This window comes from Pseudorca crassidens, chromosome 12 (genome assembly GCF_039906515.1).
Source record: "Pseudorca crassidens isolate mPseCra1 chromosome 12, mPseCra1.hap1, whole genome shotgun sequence".
Lineage (NCBI taxonomy): Eukaryota > Metazoa > Chordata > Mammalia > Artiodactyla > Delphinidae > Pseudorca > Pseudorca crassidens.
Window position 1 is genome coordinate 58,049,651 of NC_090307.1, and position 15,289 is coordinate 58,064,939.

Sequence of the window (15,289 nt, forward strand, 5' to 3'; positions counted from 1 at the left end):
GACATATTTATCTTTTTTAAGGAAAAAATTGTGAATTTTAGACAAGTTTTCCTCAATTGTGAAATACAATAGGTAAAAACCCACCTGCGGTTTTATTATGCTTGAAAATAAATCCGTGTGCATTCCACATGGTATTTTGTTGTTCTCCCTTGATAGACTGCCTCAGTTAAAAACAAAAAATCGTGTCATAGGAGAGAAGGTGAATTCAATCTGGAAGTCCAGAAAACTTGTTCTTAAATTCTAGCTCCGATTTTGAGTTGTTGTTTGAACTATACAATAGATGATAAAGGAATTAATACCTGTTTCATGCAGTTCTGGTGTTATTTCCTTTTATAATTTCCTGCTTTTGAAAGAATAGTGTAGAACGCCTTACTTTCTCAAGACACTGACATTAGGGTTCCTGAACTGTACTTGTTTTCTTTATTCCACGATAACTCTGCCCACAGGATAAATGAATGAATGAATGAAGCCATCCATCCATCCATCCATTCACATTTATTTTTTGTTCTTGAAGCCCCCTTACATTGTGTGTGCTGTTTCCAGCTTTACTGAGCTACAATTGATATATAACACTGTGTTAATTTAAGGGGTACCACCTATCGACTTTATACAATTATATATTGTAAAATGATGACCACCATAGCTTAACATAGCTAACACCTCATCACATCACTTAAGTGCTTTTTTTTTTTTTTTTTTTTTTTTTTTGCGCTGAGAATGTTTAAGATCTACTCTCTTAGCAACCATTCACATTTATTGAGGGCTTCCTATATGCCATGCACTATGGGAGCAGAAGATGCAAGTACTCATAGATTGGTATTTGCCCCCAGGGATCTCAATCTGTGGAGGGAGAGGTAGAATTTGTGGCGGGAGGGGAGCGAGAAGCACACAAGTGTGGCTGCAATGAAGTTACGACATTGCTGGAAAATACATACTAGACAGTTCAGTTACCATGGAAACTGCTTCAAGGAGGTCGTACTTGACTTGAGACTTGGATGGTGGTCCAGACTGCCAGCTGGACCCAGGGAGAAAAAGAGGGTATTACACGAGAGGAAACAGCATATGTGGAGGCATGGCCTCGAGAAAGGGCAGTGTGTTCTGCAGGAAACACCAATTTGCGTACAATACATGGAGAGTTCAAACCAAGCTTCACTCCAGACTGAGCCTCTCTGGATGGGATCGCTTTGTAGATTAAGCTGAAGGCACTCAACCTCTTGCTAATAATCTTGACTTGGTTTAAAGCACAACAGGTCTTTTTCAAAACGCCTTTTCTTGGATTGCCTTTTTTCTATGAGCAATAGGGAGCTGAGAACAATAGAAAATCGGTCCTTTGGTTTCTGTGGGTCTTTTCTAAGTCCACATTTCTTCTCCCTCCTCAAGGAAATCCCCAAACCATCCTTTCTTCTGAACTGATCACTCCTCGCCGAGCAGGGCCTTTTACCCTCGGCTTGGCACCCTCCCTGCCACACCCCAGCCTCAACCACCACTCACCAGCTCCCGCCTCCACAAGACCTCCCTTCTGGTTCTGCCTAAAATCCCCACCCAGGCGGCACCCTTCCACTTTCTCCTTCTGCCCTTCCTCTAACACACGGCACTGCGGTACCTCCAACCACCTGTCAGGCGCACAGCTAAGGCTCAGAGGGCCTCCCCAATACCCCCTGCCCCCCTCCCAGCCCCCCATGCAGCAGCCTTTGTAATATCCCCTTTCGTACACTATCAGCTCCTTTGGAGTCATCTTTCGTTTCCTAAAATATCACCGCCGTATTAGTTTCCTGGGGCTGCTGTATCAAATTGTACACACTTAGTGGCTTCAAACAACTCACGTTTCTTCCCTTACAGTTCTGGAGGCCAGAAGTCTAAAGTTGGTTTCCTGGGCTGAAACCAAGGTATCAGCAGCCCTGAGCTCCCTCTGGAAGCTCTAGGGGATGACCCATGTCCTTGCCTTGCCCATCTTTCCTCCACTTCAAAACTAGCAGCACAGCATCTTCGAATCTCTGTTTCCATGGTCACATGGCCTTCCCCTGTGGTCAAGTCTCCCTCTGCTTCCCTCTTACAAGGACCCTTGTGATTCCACTGAGGGCTCACCCAGATAATCCAGGGTCATCTTCCCATCCCAAGATCCTTAGCTCAGTCCCACCTGCAAAGCCACATTTGCCCTAAACAGTCACATTCACACTTTTCTAGGATGAGGATGGGCCGTATTCGGAGCCATTTCTCCATATACCCCATCCACCAACACTACCAACGTGGAGGAGGACTTACTCTGTGCTGAGCGACAGTTTACGAGGTGGGCACCGTTATTATCTCTGTTTTACAGATGAAGAAACAGGCGCAGAAAGGTAAACTGATGTCTCGAGGCCACATAGATAGAGAAAGCGAGGTCCATCCACCTTAGGAGCGTGTGCTCCTCACATGATGCTGTACTGTTGTCTCTCAGCTTTTGGGACCATGTGCGTCCATGGGTTGGTTTGGATCACAAGGACCCTAAAGACAATCACGGTCAACACAACGTGGATAATTGTCCAGAAGTCGTAGATGCCCCTTTTCTAGCTGCACTTCAAGAGATTTCTCCCGCAGAGAGCACCGCTAATTAAGGGGTCGGGTGGTAACAGCAGCAATTTGCTTCCCCCGAAAGGCCGCTGGAAGCCCCCTGAGTAGTCTGACGTCAAGCTATGACTGATGAATGTTAAGATCTAACTGAGCTCAGGCAAAAGCACTGTGGAAGGAGTAATCACAGAGCAGGACCGGGAAAGAAATTCACGTTGAAAAGGACAATGGAAATAGAACAGAAACGTGAGGCCTAGCTACTCTCACCATGGAGAGAACAAGAAAGGCAGAAAAAGGCACTGAGCCTGGAGAAGAAAGAATACAGCACAAAGAAAGGTACTTTCAGGTTAACAATAAGGGAAGAACACACTCAGGGTGCACTGGGGAGGCCAGAAAGCAAAGGAACAGGCAGGTGGTGAAAAATCAAGGGTTTTTCTACCATCCATTATTCATTTTTAAGATTAAAATTTTCTCTCACTCCAGGGTGGCAGTGGGCCACGTGGAGGATAGAAAGAGCTCGCTCCTGGAATCAAACAGACCAGGGGGCCCATTCGTTAATATCAGTGTTACTCATGGCAACCTGAGCCTCAGTCTTCTCATTTATGAAACAGGTATAAGCACATGAAGATGAAAGAATTTCCGTGAATGGCTTTAGCACGGTTCTTTGCAGGAATGAGTAACATAAAGAATTATTGCATTTGGTTTCTGCAACCTCATCAAAACAAAAGGTAATAGGGCTTCCCTGGTGGCGCAGTGGTTGAGGGTCCGCCTGCCGATGCAGGGGACACGGGCTCGTGCCCCGGTCCGGGAAGATCCCACATGCCGCGGAGCGGCTGGGCCCGTGAGCCGTGGCCGCTGAGCCTGCGCGTCCGGAGCCTGTGCTCCGCAACGGGAGAGGCCACAACAGTGAGAGGCCGTGTACCACACACACACACAAAAAGGTAATAAAGTCGTTAAGGAGTCCAAGTTTCTATTCATGCAGTCGGATAGAATTTTCTTTGGGCTCGTTTGTGGCCACACTGTGAATAAGAGACCAGATATCTACCTTCATGAAACAGTGGAATAGGCAACCCCATGTAAAATGAAGGAGCATGATAAGGAAATAATGGATGTGATGAGAACTATGGGGAGAGACTGGACACAAACATGGCCAGTCAGAGAGGGCTTCTTGGAGGAAGTGTCATCTCAGCCAAGACTAAAAAGTTCACAAGGCGTAAATAAGGAGGAGAGGAGTTTGGAGTGAATGGATATGAGAAAGTTAAAAGTACATCAGTGTGGATGAAATGCAGAATAGACAGAGGGAGTGTTGAGAAATCAGGCTGTGAAAGAAAAAGGTCCCCAAGTATGTCATGCCCTGTAAGTCATGGGAAGAAGTCTGGACTTCACCACTGGGAGTATGGAGGAACCACTGAAGGATGTAAAGCAGAAGATTTACTGATTCTATCTGTATTTCAGAAACGTCATTTGGACGCTAGTATTGGGTTGGCCAAGGTGTTCGCTCAGGTTTTTCCGTAACATCTTACGGCAAAATCCGAGCGAACGTTTTTGGCCAACCCAATATATAGAATGAACTGGATTAAAGGAAACCTAGAGGCAGGAAGAACACTTAGGAGGAATTTATACTAATCTAGGTGAGAAACTATGGAGCTTCAACAAGGATAGTGGCAGAGGGGATGAAGAGAAGTGAATAGAAATAAAATCTGTAGGACTTGGTGATTTTCCCATCCATTCATTCATCCATCCAACCAACTCTTAGGGGTCTATCTTAGAGATGTAAGGGGAGGTAGAGGGGAAAATCAAGGTTTTCCCCTCTGTTTCTGGGCTGAAAAAATGGGTAGACGGTGGTCCTATTTACAGGAGTAGGAAACGCAGGTTAAGAAGTCTTGTGGGGAAGGTAGTGAGCCCAGTTTTAGAGATGTTGGCTTTTCAGTAATGCCTTTACTTTTTTTTTTTTAAATTTTATTTATTTATTTATTTTTGGCTGTGTTGCGTCTTCGTTGCTGCGCGCGGGCTTTCTCTAGTTGCTGTGAGCGGAGGCTACTCTTCCTTGCGGTGCGCAGGCTTCTCATTGCGGTGGCTTCTCTTGCTGCGGAGCACGGGCTCTAGGCACGTGGGCTTCAGTAGTTGTGGCACGTGGGCTCAGTAGTTGTGGCTCACGGGCTCTAGAGCGCAGGCTCAGTAGTTGTGGCGCACGGGCTTAGTTGCTCCGTGGCATGTGGGATCTTCCCGGACCAGGGCTCGAACCCGTGTCCCCTGCATTGGCAGGTGGATTCTTAACCACTGTGCCACCAGGGAAGCCCACCTTTACTTTTATAACGCAGATACCCTCGGCTCCTCCAGCCTGTGTGCGTCAACGAGGTAACCTTAGCGATAGTAACCAAGTGTAGCGATGTTCCAGTCCCCCTCTCATCTTTGCTCCTCCTCCACCTAATTCTGATTGTCCCCACAAATGGGCTTCACATGTATTTGGGAACAAATCTGTTTGCTGCCTTCTGCTCAAGCCTCCTCGCTGTGTGCCAAGAACTTGTTAGGATGGCGGGCCATCTGTGACCACGCTGTTGCCTCGGTTACCACTGCCCTCCGTGGATGGCGGCTCCGTGGTCTTTCCACGTGTGTGTGTGTGAGTGTGTGTGTGTGTGTGTGTGTGTGTGTGAGAAGGGAAGGCAGAGGTGCTGCTTTCTCTAGATTTTCTCCATTAATTAACACAAAGAGTTTATGAGTTAGTCTGTAACACCTGCTTTCATCTGGCATCACTAAGAATGCGTGGAAGGACTAGGAACTTTGCATCTCATGGTGAAGGGTGAGTGGGTTGACCACTGTAGACAAAAAGAATCACCAAAAGGATGCTGGTCAAAACCCCTGCATATTGGGCTTCCCTGGTGGCGCTGTGGTTGAGAGTCCGCCTGCCGATGCAGGGGACGCGGGTTCGTGCCCCAGTCCGGGAGATCCCACATGCCGCGGATCGGCTGGGCCCGTGAGCCATGGCCGCTGAGCCTGCGCGTCCGGAGCTTGTGCTCCGCAATGGAAGAGGCCACGACAGTGAGAGGCCCTCGTACCGCAAAAAAAAAAAAACCCTGCATATTGAAATCATCGGGTTGGTTTTAGGTGGCAGTAGTGGATAAAAAGTCATGCTGGTATCAAAGTTTTCTTATTGTATAAATGACAGGAAATAGAAGACAACAACTTGGGGGTTAGAGTTTGCTTTCTAGTTTGTTCATTTCTTCCGACTTCCAAATGGACACAGTGCAACCCATAGGCTCTGGATCAGTGATGCTGGGGAGAAGGGAAACGGGGGGAAATGTCAGAAATAGAGAAGCAATAAAAGTGCATGGGACAGTCAAGCATGGTCTGGAGTGATGAGGTCTCAGACGGAAAGGGGAGAAAGAGGAAAAGAAGACAAACACCTTTATGAACCCCAAGCACTCCGCCATGTTTGAGCTTCCAACGGTCCTCCACACAGAGAAAAGCTGTGAAATTGGACATATTTTAAAACCTTGAGGTATGAATAGGTAACATATGTTCTTAAAAATGAGCTGTGATAGACTAAAATGCTACACTCCTACTTCTCATAGGTTTGCTAAATTAGAGGTTTTTCCAGAGAAATGCCTACAATTTGTAGGTGGTACATGGGGGACATGTAAGTGGAACTAAGTCTTTAGCAGTGGCTGGCCCTTGTGCTGAAACTTAGCATCCCTTTATGCTTCTAGGAAAAACAGATACTGTGAACAATTTAGAGGAGGGGAGAAGAAAAATTCTTCCTTTTTCTATAAGAGTCTGATTGCAATGTTTAAAGATTTCCACGAAACAAAAATATCTGGTGTCACAGCTCATCTCCCACGCATAAAAACAAAATGGGAAAATTAGGTAGGAAAAGGAGAACCATTTCCTTTCCATTTCTCCAAAATTTCCCACATACTTTGGCTGTTTTGAATAGATCTTCTGAAATATCTTTTGAGGTCACCTACTTTGAGAGAACAGAGTCTCTGATTTTCAGGTGACATAGCAACGAGCCCAGAAAACAGAAATCTTATTTTTCATTTTTGCCATTCTTCTTGAAAAGAAAAGATGGTAATTTCGTCCCCACCCCATCTTGCTAAGCTTTTGCTAGTCTCGGGGATTTGTGCTCCGATCTGACTAAAAGAAAAATCTCCGTGTTAAACCCTGAAAAGCTGGATCACAAAAAGAAATCCCAATCTCATAACTGTTTCATCACATTTTGATCTTAAGATACAGTAGCCAAGGTAGCCATGAAAGTCTCACAGGGGTCTGATGGTGTTTTATTCCCTGAACTTCAGTGGACAAACAAGTACGTTTTCCACACGAACTGAAATCCTTGCAGCCACAGTAAATCAAGAAAGTAATGAGGAAAATGCACATTCCCGGCACGCTGCTATTTTAAAAACAGTCTTACAAAATAAAACCCACCTAAACCGAAGCTGTGGAATAATTTTAGCAATTGAAAATTACTACCTTCTCTAGAATAACATGTACCTAGAAATGAAATGACTCAGAAACCAGCACGAAGTATGCATTCTGCTTTCCTTGTAGCACATTCAACGTTTAATTTACAATATATCACGCTAAATACATTCAATCATCAGGGCTTATATCATGTTATCTGTCTTTGCTGCCTCTACCTATTCTGCTCTTAAGCTAAATTCACTTTGCATTATACATGATAACAATATTATCATACAGATGCCATTCTCTCTAAAAAGCTGGATTTCTCCCTCAGCCCCTCCAGTACCAATAAGTAACGAAATCAAAGGAAAAGGGCACACCGATGGGGGGTGGGTACTCTTTATGAAATTGTTCATCCCAAATTCGCAGGCATCGTGAAACATGACATTAACTCCAGTATGTTAAAAGAAAAATTATGGATTAGCACAGAAAACAAACACAAAGAGACTATTTATCTCCTTTTCCATAGCCCAGAATTGCCATTAGCTTACCTTATTAGCTGAAATGCCAAACAGAATGTCTTTATGGAAAAGTAAGTTCATTATTCATCTCAGCTTTGATTTGGTCTAGCGCAGCTGAGAGCATTTAGCTTCTCCCTGTGATTTGCCGATGCAAAGTGGGTGAGTAAGGCAGTAAACACAGAACTTGGGAGGTGGGGAGCGGTTGGCCCGTGGCTCACAACTCTAGACCTGCAACTTTACAGTTTCTTTCATATGAAGATAGTTAACAAACTCAGATCTTATCACCGAAGTGACTACTTAGTGGAGATTTTTAAGTCCGTTCAGTAGGCAGGGCAGTTGCAACGATAATGTCCTGCCTGTTCACGGTCCCAGCAAAATTACCTTGCTGTTTTTAGCTTGGTGGATTCTTGGACTATTGATTCACTTTGCAGCACGTTAGTGGATAATATATATTTTGTCAAGGAGAAATCCACGTGGGGGAGCGATCTCTGTAATTTTCTTTAAAAAGAAAACCTGCTTGTCTGACCAGTGAATGGCAAGATAGATGCATTTTACAATTCTGAAGATAAGTGTGCACACACACACAACATTGTGTTGGATACAACATTCCGGTAGCTCCTACAGACGGAGACCCAGAAGCAAGATAGCAATAGATATCTGTCCTCAGGTCATCGAATTCTCTTTCAGAATAAAAAGTCACATTCTTTAATCATTGATTCATTTTCTTCAAATGAATTAAACATGTTCTAGAAACCTTTCGGCAAACACTTTTTCTTTCTTAAAAAATGACTTCCATAGAAAACATCCCAAAAGAACCTTATTTAGTGAAAGTGTCTCATTTCCAAGATGGGCAAAGGAAGTGTTGCAGTTTCCTCTCTCAAGCGTTTTACTTCACAGAATTCGAGCAGTCTCATTTACTAAGATCCAGCTTTACCAAGGAAAATATGCAATCACAACAGCGAGACAAGTCTTGGATAATCAGTAGACAAGGACAGCGTTACTGAACAAAGCAATTTTAGCTTAAAGACTGTTTAAGCTTTGACTTTGTCACCATGCAAAATCAAGCCCCCAGTTCTCTCCTGAATTAATGAGAGCATGGCTGCCTCTAATGAGAAATGATAAAGAAAAAGCAATAATGGTTGATTTGCCTCAAAATGTTAAACAGAGTTACCATATGACTCAGCAATTCCACTCTTAGGCATATACTCGGGAGAAATGAAAACACGTGTCCACACAAAAACTTGTACACAAATGTTCACAGCACCAATATTTACAATAGCCCCCCCCACAAAAAAGTGGAAACAGTCTTACAAGAGCCCAGACACAAAAGTGGAAACGGTCTTAATGTTCATCAGCTGATGAATGGATGTAAAAATGGGATATAGTCATATAATGGAATATGATTTGGCATTAAAAATCAAGTATTGACACATGCTATACCATGGATGAATTTTGAAAACAGCATGCTGATTGACAGAAGTCATCACAGAGTATATGATCCCATTTATATGAAATGTCCAGAACAGGCAGGATCTATGGAGACAGAAAGTAGCTCGGTGGTTGCTCTATAGGCTTGTGGGCAGTGTACTGGGAAGTGAATACAAATGGGTCTCTTACTGGAGTGATGAAAATGTTCTTATTTAGATGGTGGTGATGTTTGTGCAACTCTGTGAATACACTAAAACCACTGAATGGTATATTTTAAATAGGTGAATTTTATGGTTTGCACATATCTTAATAAATGTTAATAAAATTATTAATTTGTCATAGAAATATTGTCATATAATGGTTGCAACTACAAGAATTTGTTATATATAGTAAATTTTGCAAAAGGTAGATAGGGAGAGGTGGGGAAAGTGTCAAGATAACCCCAAACTTGCAAAATCCTTGAGAACTCATGGACTGTAGACCTACCTGAAGAACCATTTGTGCTGGTTTTTAATCATGGATAATTTTCCATAAGAAAAACCCCCCAAATCAGAGAGAGTGAGAGCAGGAGGAAGAAGACGAAGAAGAAGAGAAAGAGAGGAAGAAGGAGACTAGTTTTTTTATTTATTTAACTTTTTATTTTATATTGGAGTATAGTTGATTAACAAGGGGACACTTGTTTTTGATTAGATAGCAAACCTTAATTCTGATGATATAACAGCAAGTGGTTGAGATGAGAATAAAAGAAGAAAGCCTTTAAAGAGACCAAAAGAATTGAACAAGGAGGGTTTTGAAATGCTCAAATTAAAGGAACTTGTTTCTAACAAGAGAGATGGGTTCACAATCAAGGAAGAATACACGTAAGTGATGAGCATCTACAGGAATTGCAGCAAGAGTGCTAAAACCCAGAATTAAATGAAGTTTGCATTAAAAAATAATAAAAGCGATAAAAAAAGCCAGGGACAGTAAAAAAAAAAAAAAAGAAAAAGGCTTTTGGAAAGATATGAATTGGAACAAACAGAAGAACAAGGACAATCCTGAGACGTGGTCCAGATGGTGTAATGTGAACAGATGATGATGAAGGAGGAGAAAGGGGAGGTGGAGAACTAAACATCAAACTCTCAAACTTTACCATTTTCTGTATCAAAGCAAAGGATCTGCAAATTGGAAAGGTTGGAAAAAGAAGCACGGTGAAGAGAAATCTGAATTTCAGGAAAACCTCTTGTATGCAGATGACTCATACATTTGTATTTTCAAAACTAAAAACAGAGTTACCATATTATCCAGCAATCCCACTCCTGGGCATAGATCTGGAGAAAACTATAATTTGAGAAGATACATATACCCCAATGCTCATAGCAGCAATATTTACAATAGCCAGGTCAAGGAAGCAGCTTAAATGTCCATCGACAGAGGAATGGATAAAGAAGATGTGGCGCATATATACAATGGAATATTACTCAGCCATAAAAGGATAAAATAATGCCAGTTATAGCAAGATGGATGGACCTAGAGATTATCATACAAAGTGAAGTAAGCCAGGCAAAGACAAATATCATATGACATCACTTATATGTGGAACCTAAAAAAAAAAAGATACAAATGAACTTAGTTACAAAACAGAAATACACCCACAGACATAGGAAACAAACTTATGGTTACCAAAGGGGAAGGAGGGGGGACACATTAGGAGGTTGGGATTAACGCATACATAGTACTATATATAAATAGATAATCAACAAGGACCTACTGTACAGCACAGAGAGCTATACTCAACATTTTGTAATAACCTATAAGGGGAAAGAATCTGAAAAAGAATATATATATATATATTATATATATATATATATATAAAACTGAATATATATATATATATAAAACTGAATATAACTGAATCACTGTGCTGAACACCTAAAACTAACACGACATTGTAAGTCAACCATACCTCAAAAAAATTCTGTTTTCTCAAAACTAAATTTGTATTTTCATTCCAGATCTCCCATATGAACTTCAGGTACCTGACAACTTTACTTAGATTCCTTGAAGCACTTCACACGCAGCACCTTCAAAATCAAACTCATTTTCTCTTCCCCCTTTCCTGCCCACACCCCACTGTAGCTCTTCTCGAATTCCCTACTTCAGTGAATGGAAACACCATCTTTTATGCAAGTCAGAGACAGAGGTACCATTCCGGACACTTCCTTTTCCCTCAACATCGCCAAGTCCTATAGATTGGGAAGCTCTGGAAACTATCCACCTGCCTCAACATCACTGTCACCAGCCTAGTCCAAGTCACCATTTTCTTTCACCTGAGATGCTATACTTGTCTTCTAACTGGTTCTCCTTTCATTTTATTTATCTTTTCACTTCCTCTAAAGGGATGTTTTCAGAAGGCAACCTGGATATCATCTCTCCCCACTCCTGCTGTTCTACGCACACAAACAAGGAAATAAAGATTCAAATTTTAGACACTACCTCCAGGACCCTGACAGATAGAGTCCTGCATATCTTCCCAGACTCATTTTGTACCACCTTGGTGACCTAACCACACTAGATTTATTTCTGACCCTTTTGTTTCTCCCTACCTTTGCCTGATTCCCCTGGCTTATTGTCTAATTGACTTTAAATCTTCCTTCAGACCCAATCCCAACCGCTATTTCCTAGGGTGTGCTTCCCCCAACTTCTTAAGTCAATCTGCTATCACAGTATCATAATCTCCTTTGTAGGTACTGAGCAAACTGATCACTCGGAATAGGTTTTTACTTACGAGTAGAGGGTTCAGAAGGTGCTTGGGCTACTACACTCTTGGTATCTTTGAAGACACTTGCTTGGGTTGCCTCTTAGTTTTAAACTCACTGTGGAGAGACCTGATTTCCCACTGGTCACTCTTCTAACAGGGCAAGGACGAGGGATGGGTTGTATGGAGGGAAAGCAGGGAATAAACATTTTTGGCTCAGGGACCCAGCAGTCTGATCTTAGGTGCAAGATGTTTAGGGCAGTGCTAAGAAATACTAGTTGCCCATCCCCTAGAATCTCAAGGGGTCCTAGTCCTATGGGAATTTGAAGTCAGCCACAGTTCCTGCCAGCAAAGAAAGGGACAACCAAGACTGCAGACAGGGTAAGCTCCCAGCATAATTCAATGTAGCCCTTGCCACGGTAGTAAATTTAAATTTATTTGTGTCATTGATTTGAGTAATGTTTATCTCCCCACTGATAATGGGAGCATGAGAGTAGGAATCAGGTCTGTTTCTTTCTTTCTTTTTTTTTTAATATCTTTATTGGGGTATAATTGCTTTACAATGGTGTGTTACTTTCTACTTTATAACAAAGTGAATCAGTTATACGTATACATATGTTCCCATATCTCTTCCCTCTTACGTCTCCCTCCCTCCCACCCTCCCTATCCCACCCCTCCAGGCGGTCGCAAAGCACCGAGCTGATATCCCTGTGCTATGCGGCTGCTTCCCACTAGCTATGTACCTTACTAGAGTCTGTCATACAGAGTGAAGTAAGTCAGAAAGAGAAAGACAAATACCGTATGCTAACACATATATATGGAATTTAAGAAAAAAAAAATGTCATGAAGAACCTAGGGGTAAGACAGGAATAAAGACACAGACCTACTGGAGAACGGACTTGAGGATATGGGGAGGGGGAAGGGTGATACATACATGTCTGTTTCTGATCATCACTGAATCCTTTGCAATTACACAGGGCCTGCCAACAGTAGACATTTAATAAATAGTTTTTGAATGAATCAGTGAAAGAGCTCTTAAATTGGCAGGCTGTGGTGGGAGGGTAATGATAGCATAATTGCTACTAGTGAAATCATTTAAAGCATATGTTCTATGTTGGGTGTCAGGACTAGTCTTCTTGTTTATGAAATCTGACCATTTTATATCGTTCCCTTGTCATCACAGCTGTGATCTCGCTACTGCATGAAGATGCACTATTAAGCATTTTGCTTAGAAAATGAGCATGCAGGATGTTTTAAGATATCATAAGATTTATTAAATTCATAATTTAATTTCCCCAGTGAAGACATTTTCCTTTTGAAAGGAGGGCACACCTAAAAACAATCAACTTAAGTTGCCGTGCTCAGGCAAATTACATCTTTGTGTACACAGGGAGCTTTCGGTAGGACCCCAGAATCAAGGTGGGTAATTAAAACCTGTCAAAGAAAATGTGATGGGGAAAGATGAAGATGGACAAGTCTTTTGAATCATCCAAAAGAACACAGCTTGATGGGCTTGAGTTTACAAAGCAGCAGCCTCCTAGAACAGGCTGTTAAAGGAAGATCTCTGAGCACCGGAAGAAGCAGCTTGCGTTTATGAAGAAGTAGTATGCTAGGCTGACTGTGTTTTACTTTTATTTTTGAAGATTAACTTGGTCGATGGGTATACATATAACCTGCGCTTCCTTACGCAAAGTCATCTTTCTAGAAAGAAAACAGGAGGAAAATATTTCTAAATGTTCACAGGACTGGTTTCCACTGAATTTTCTCACTTCTCTTCCTGGCAGCCATTCCAAACAACAAAAACAATAATACAACAAAACAAAGAGAATTACCCAGAAATCACATTTTCAGCAAAACCAGCAGAACACCCACAAACTCCCAAATCGGAGTCAGGCAGAAAGCCGAGGAGGAAAGGAATAGGAACGTGGCAGGTAAATGAGAGGTAGGAAGGGGACCTAGCTGCAGCAGAGCTCAAAGAGCTCTGCCAAGTACACCCTCCCCCGAAGCGAGGACCTCAGTCTGAGAGCATTGCAGTGTGGAAAGGCAGGGACTGATGTAGGTGGTGGAGGGTGAATGGGCAAATCTCACTAAGGGCCAGAAAAATTCTTTCTAAAAATGACTGTATCATTTCTGTCCCCACGTGACTGGTAACGTGCGGGGTCATCCATGAAATAACCGAGGGAGAAAAGAACTAGGTTTTGTCTGAGAGTCAGAGGATGTGTGAGTACACAGATGCAGCATACTATAAAGAAACAGTGGATAACTGTAGCAACAGCAAAGGAAGCCCTCGGTTCATGAAAGCTTGAAAAATGACTGCCTACCTTCTGATTCTCTTAAAAAAAAAAACAAAACTTGTTCAGGCCATGGGAGGGCTCTGGCGTCCGGGATAAAGGCGCGTCGCTCTCGCTCTCTGCGGGTGGCCCTGGAATCACCCTGGGAACCGGACCAGGGCTGCGGAGACGGTAGAGCCTTGTCTCCGGTCGGGGAGGAGCGGGACAGGGGGCGCCTAGAGGGAGCTGAGACGGCTCGGAACAGGGAGGCGCCCAAGGCTGGCGGTGCGGCCGCCGCGGCGGCCGAAGAGCACGAACCCCCTCACGCGCGCACAGGACGAGGATTGGCGGCGGCTGAACAAGACACTCCTCACGAACTTGGCCGCTGCGGCCGTGGGCATGCTGGGGAGGTGTCCTGCGCCGCCGTGCCCCTTTACCGGCTCTATGGCCAGACTACTGGACCTGGAGAATCGGCAGTAGCAGGTCATGCATCAGACCAGACTGGAAACATGGTACCTGTTAAGGATCGCATCACTGAAGTCACCTTTAATGCAGATGTGCGTGCAAGTCTCCAGTGGAACTTTAGACCTCAGCAAACAGAAATATACGTAGTGCCAGGGGAGACTGCACTGGCGTTTTATAAAGCTAAGACTCCTACTGACAAACCAGTAAACGGAATTTCTACATACAATGTTGTACCATTTGAAGCTGGACAGTATTTCAATAAAATACAGTGCTTCTGTTTTGTTTTGAAGAACAAGGGCTTAATCCACAAGAGGGAGTAGATATGCCAGTATTTTTCTACATTGATCCTGAATTTGCTGAAGATCCAAGAATGGTGAATGTTGATCTCATCATTCTTTCTTATACTGTTTTTTTTTTTTTCGGTACGCGGGCTTCTCACTGTTGTGGCCTGTCCCGTTGCGGAGCACAGGCTCCGGACGTGCAGGCTCAGCAGCCATGGCTCACGGGCCGAGCCGCTCCGCGGCATGTGGGATCTTCCCAGACAGGGGCACGAACCCGTGTCCCCTGCATCGGCAGGCGGACTCTCAACCACTGCGCCACCAGGGAAGCCCAGCAGTCACTATTTTAAAAGCTCAAAATGGAAGAGGAATCACTAAAGCCCTAACAGCTTGCCCAAAGATTACATTCTGATTTCAAATTTGACTGTATTTTTCCTTTAAGATCTAGGGCTATTTTACATTCAGAGTACTAAATAAGTACTTTGACATTTCAGTACCATGAAATTTAAATAAAATGTATATCTAGTAGGCTTCTAGCATTTCTTGTGATAGTTCCAAGTCTCCGAATTTTAAAATGTAAGTGCGATTGTGAAGATTTACCGCCAGCAGAGTTCTTCTGAAAAAAGATGTATTAAACTGTTT

General features: G+C 43.1%; 1 protein-coding gene and 1 pseudogene across 17 annotated transcripts in view; one reads left to right on the forward strand and one right to left on the reverse strand.

The window, feature by feature from the left end:
* DLGAP1 (DLG associated protein 1) overlaps positions 1-15,289 on the reverse strand; it is a 1,249,429-nt gene that overhangs the window by 279,593 nt on the left and 954,547 nt on the right. Inside the window, exon 1 of one of the 17 annotated variants that reach the window (XM_067699622.1) lies at positions 7,500-7,787. The exons of the other annotated variants lie outside the window; for them this stretch is intronic. Within the exon in view, the coding sequence (XP_067555723.1) occupies positions 7,500-7,550 (51 nt within the window). The 5' untranslated portion in view covers positions 7,551-7,787. Of the gene's footprint in view, positions 1-7,499; positions 7,788-15,289 lie in introns of those variants that run through there. 17 annotated transcript variants of the gene reach the window in all.
* On the forward strand, positions 13,998-14,738 carry LOC137203456 (cytochrome c oxidase assembly protein COX11, mitochondrial-like; annotated as a pseudogene).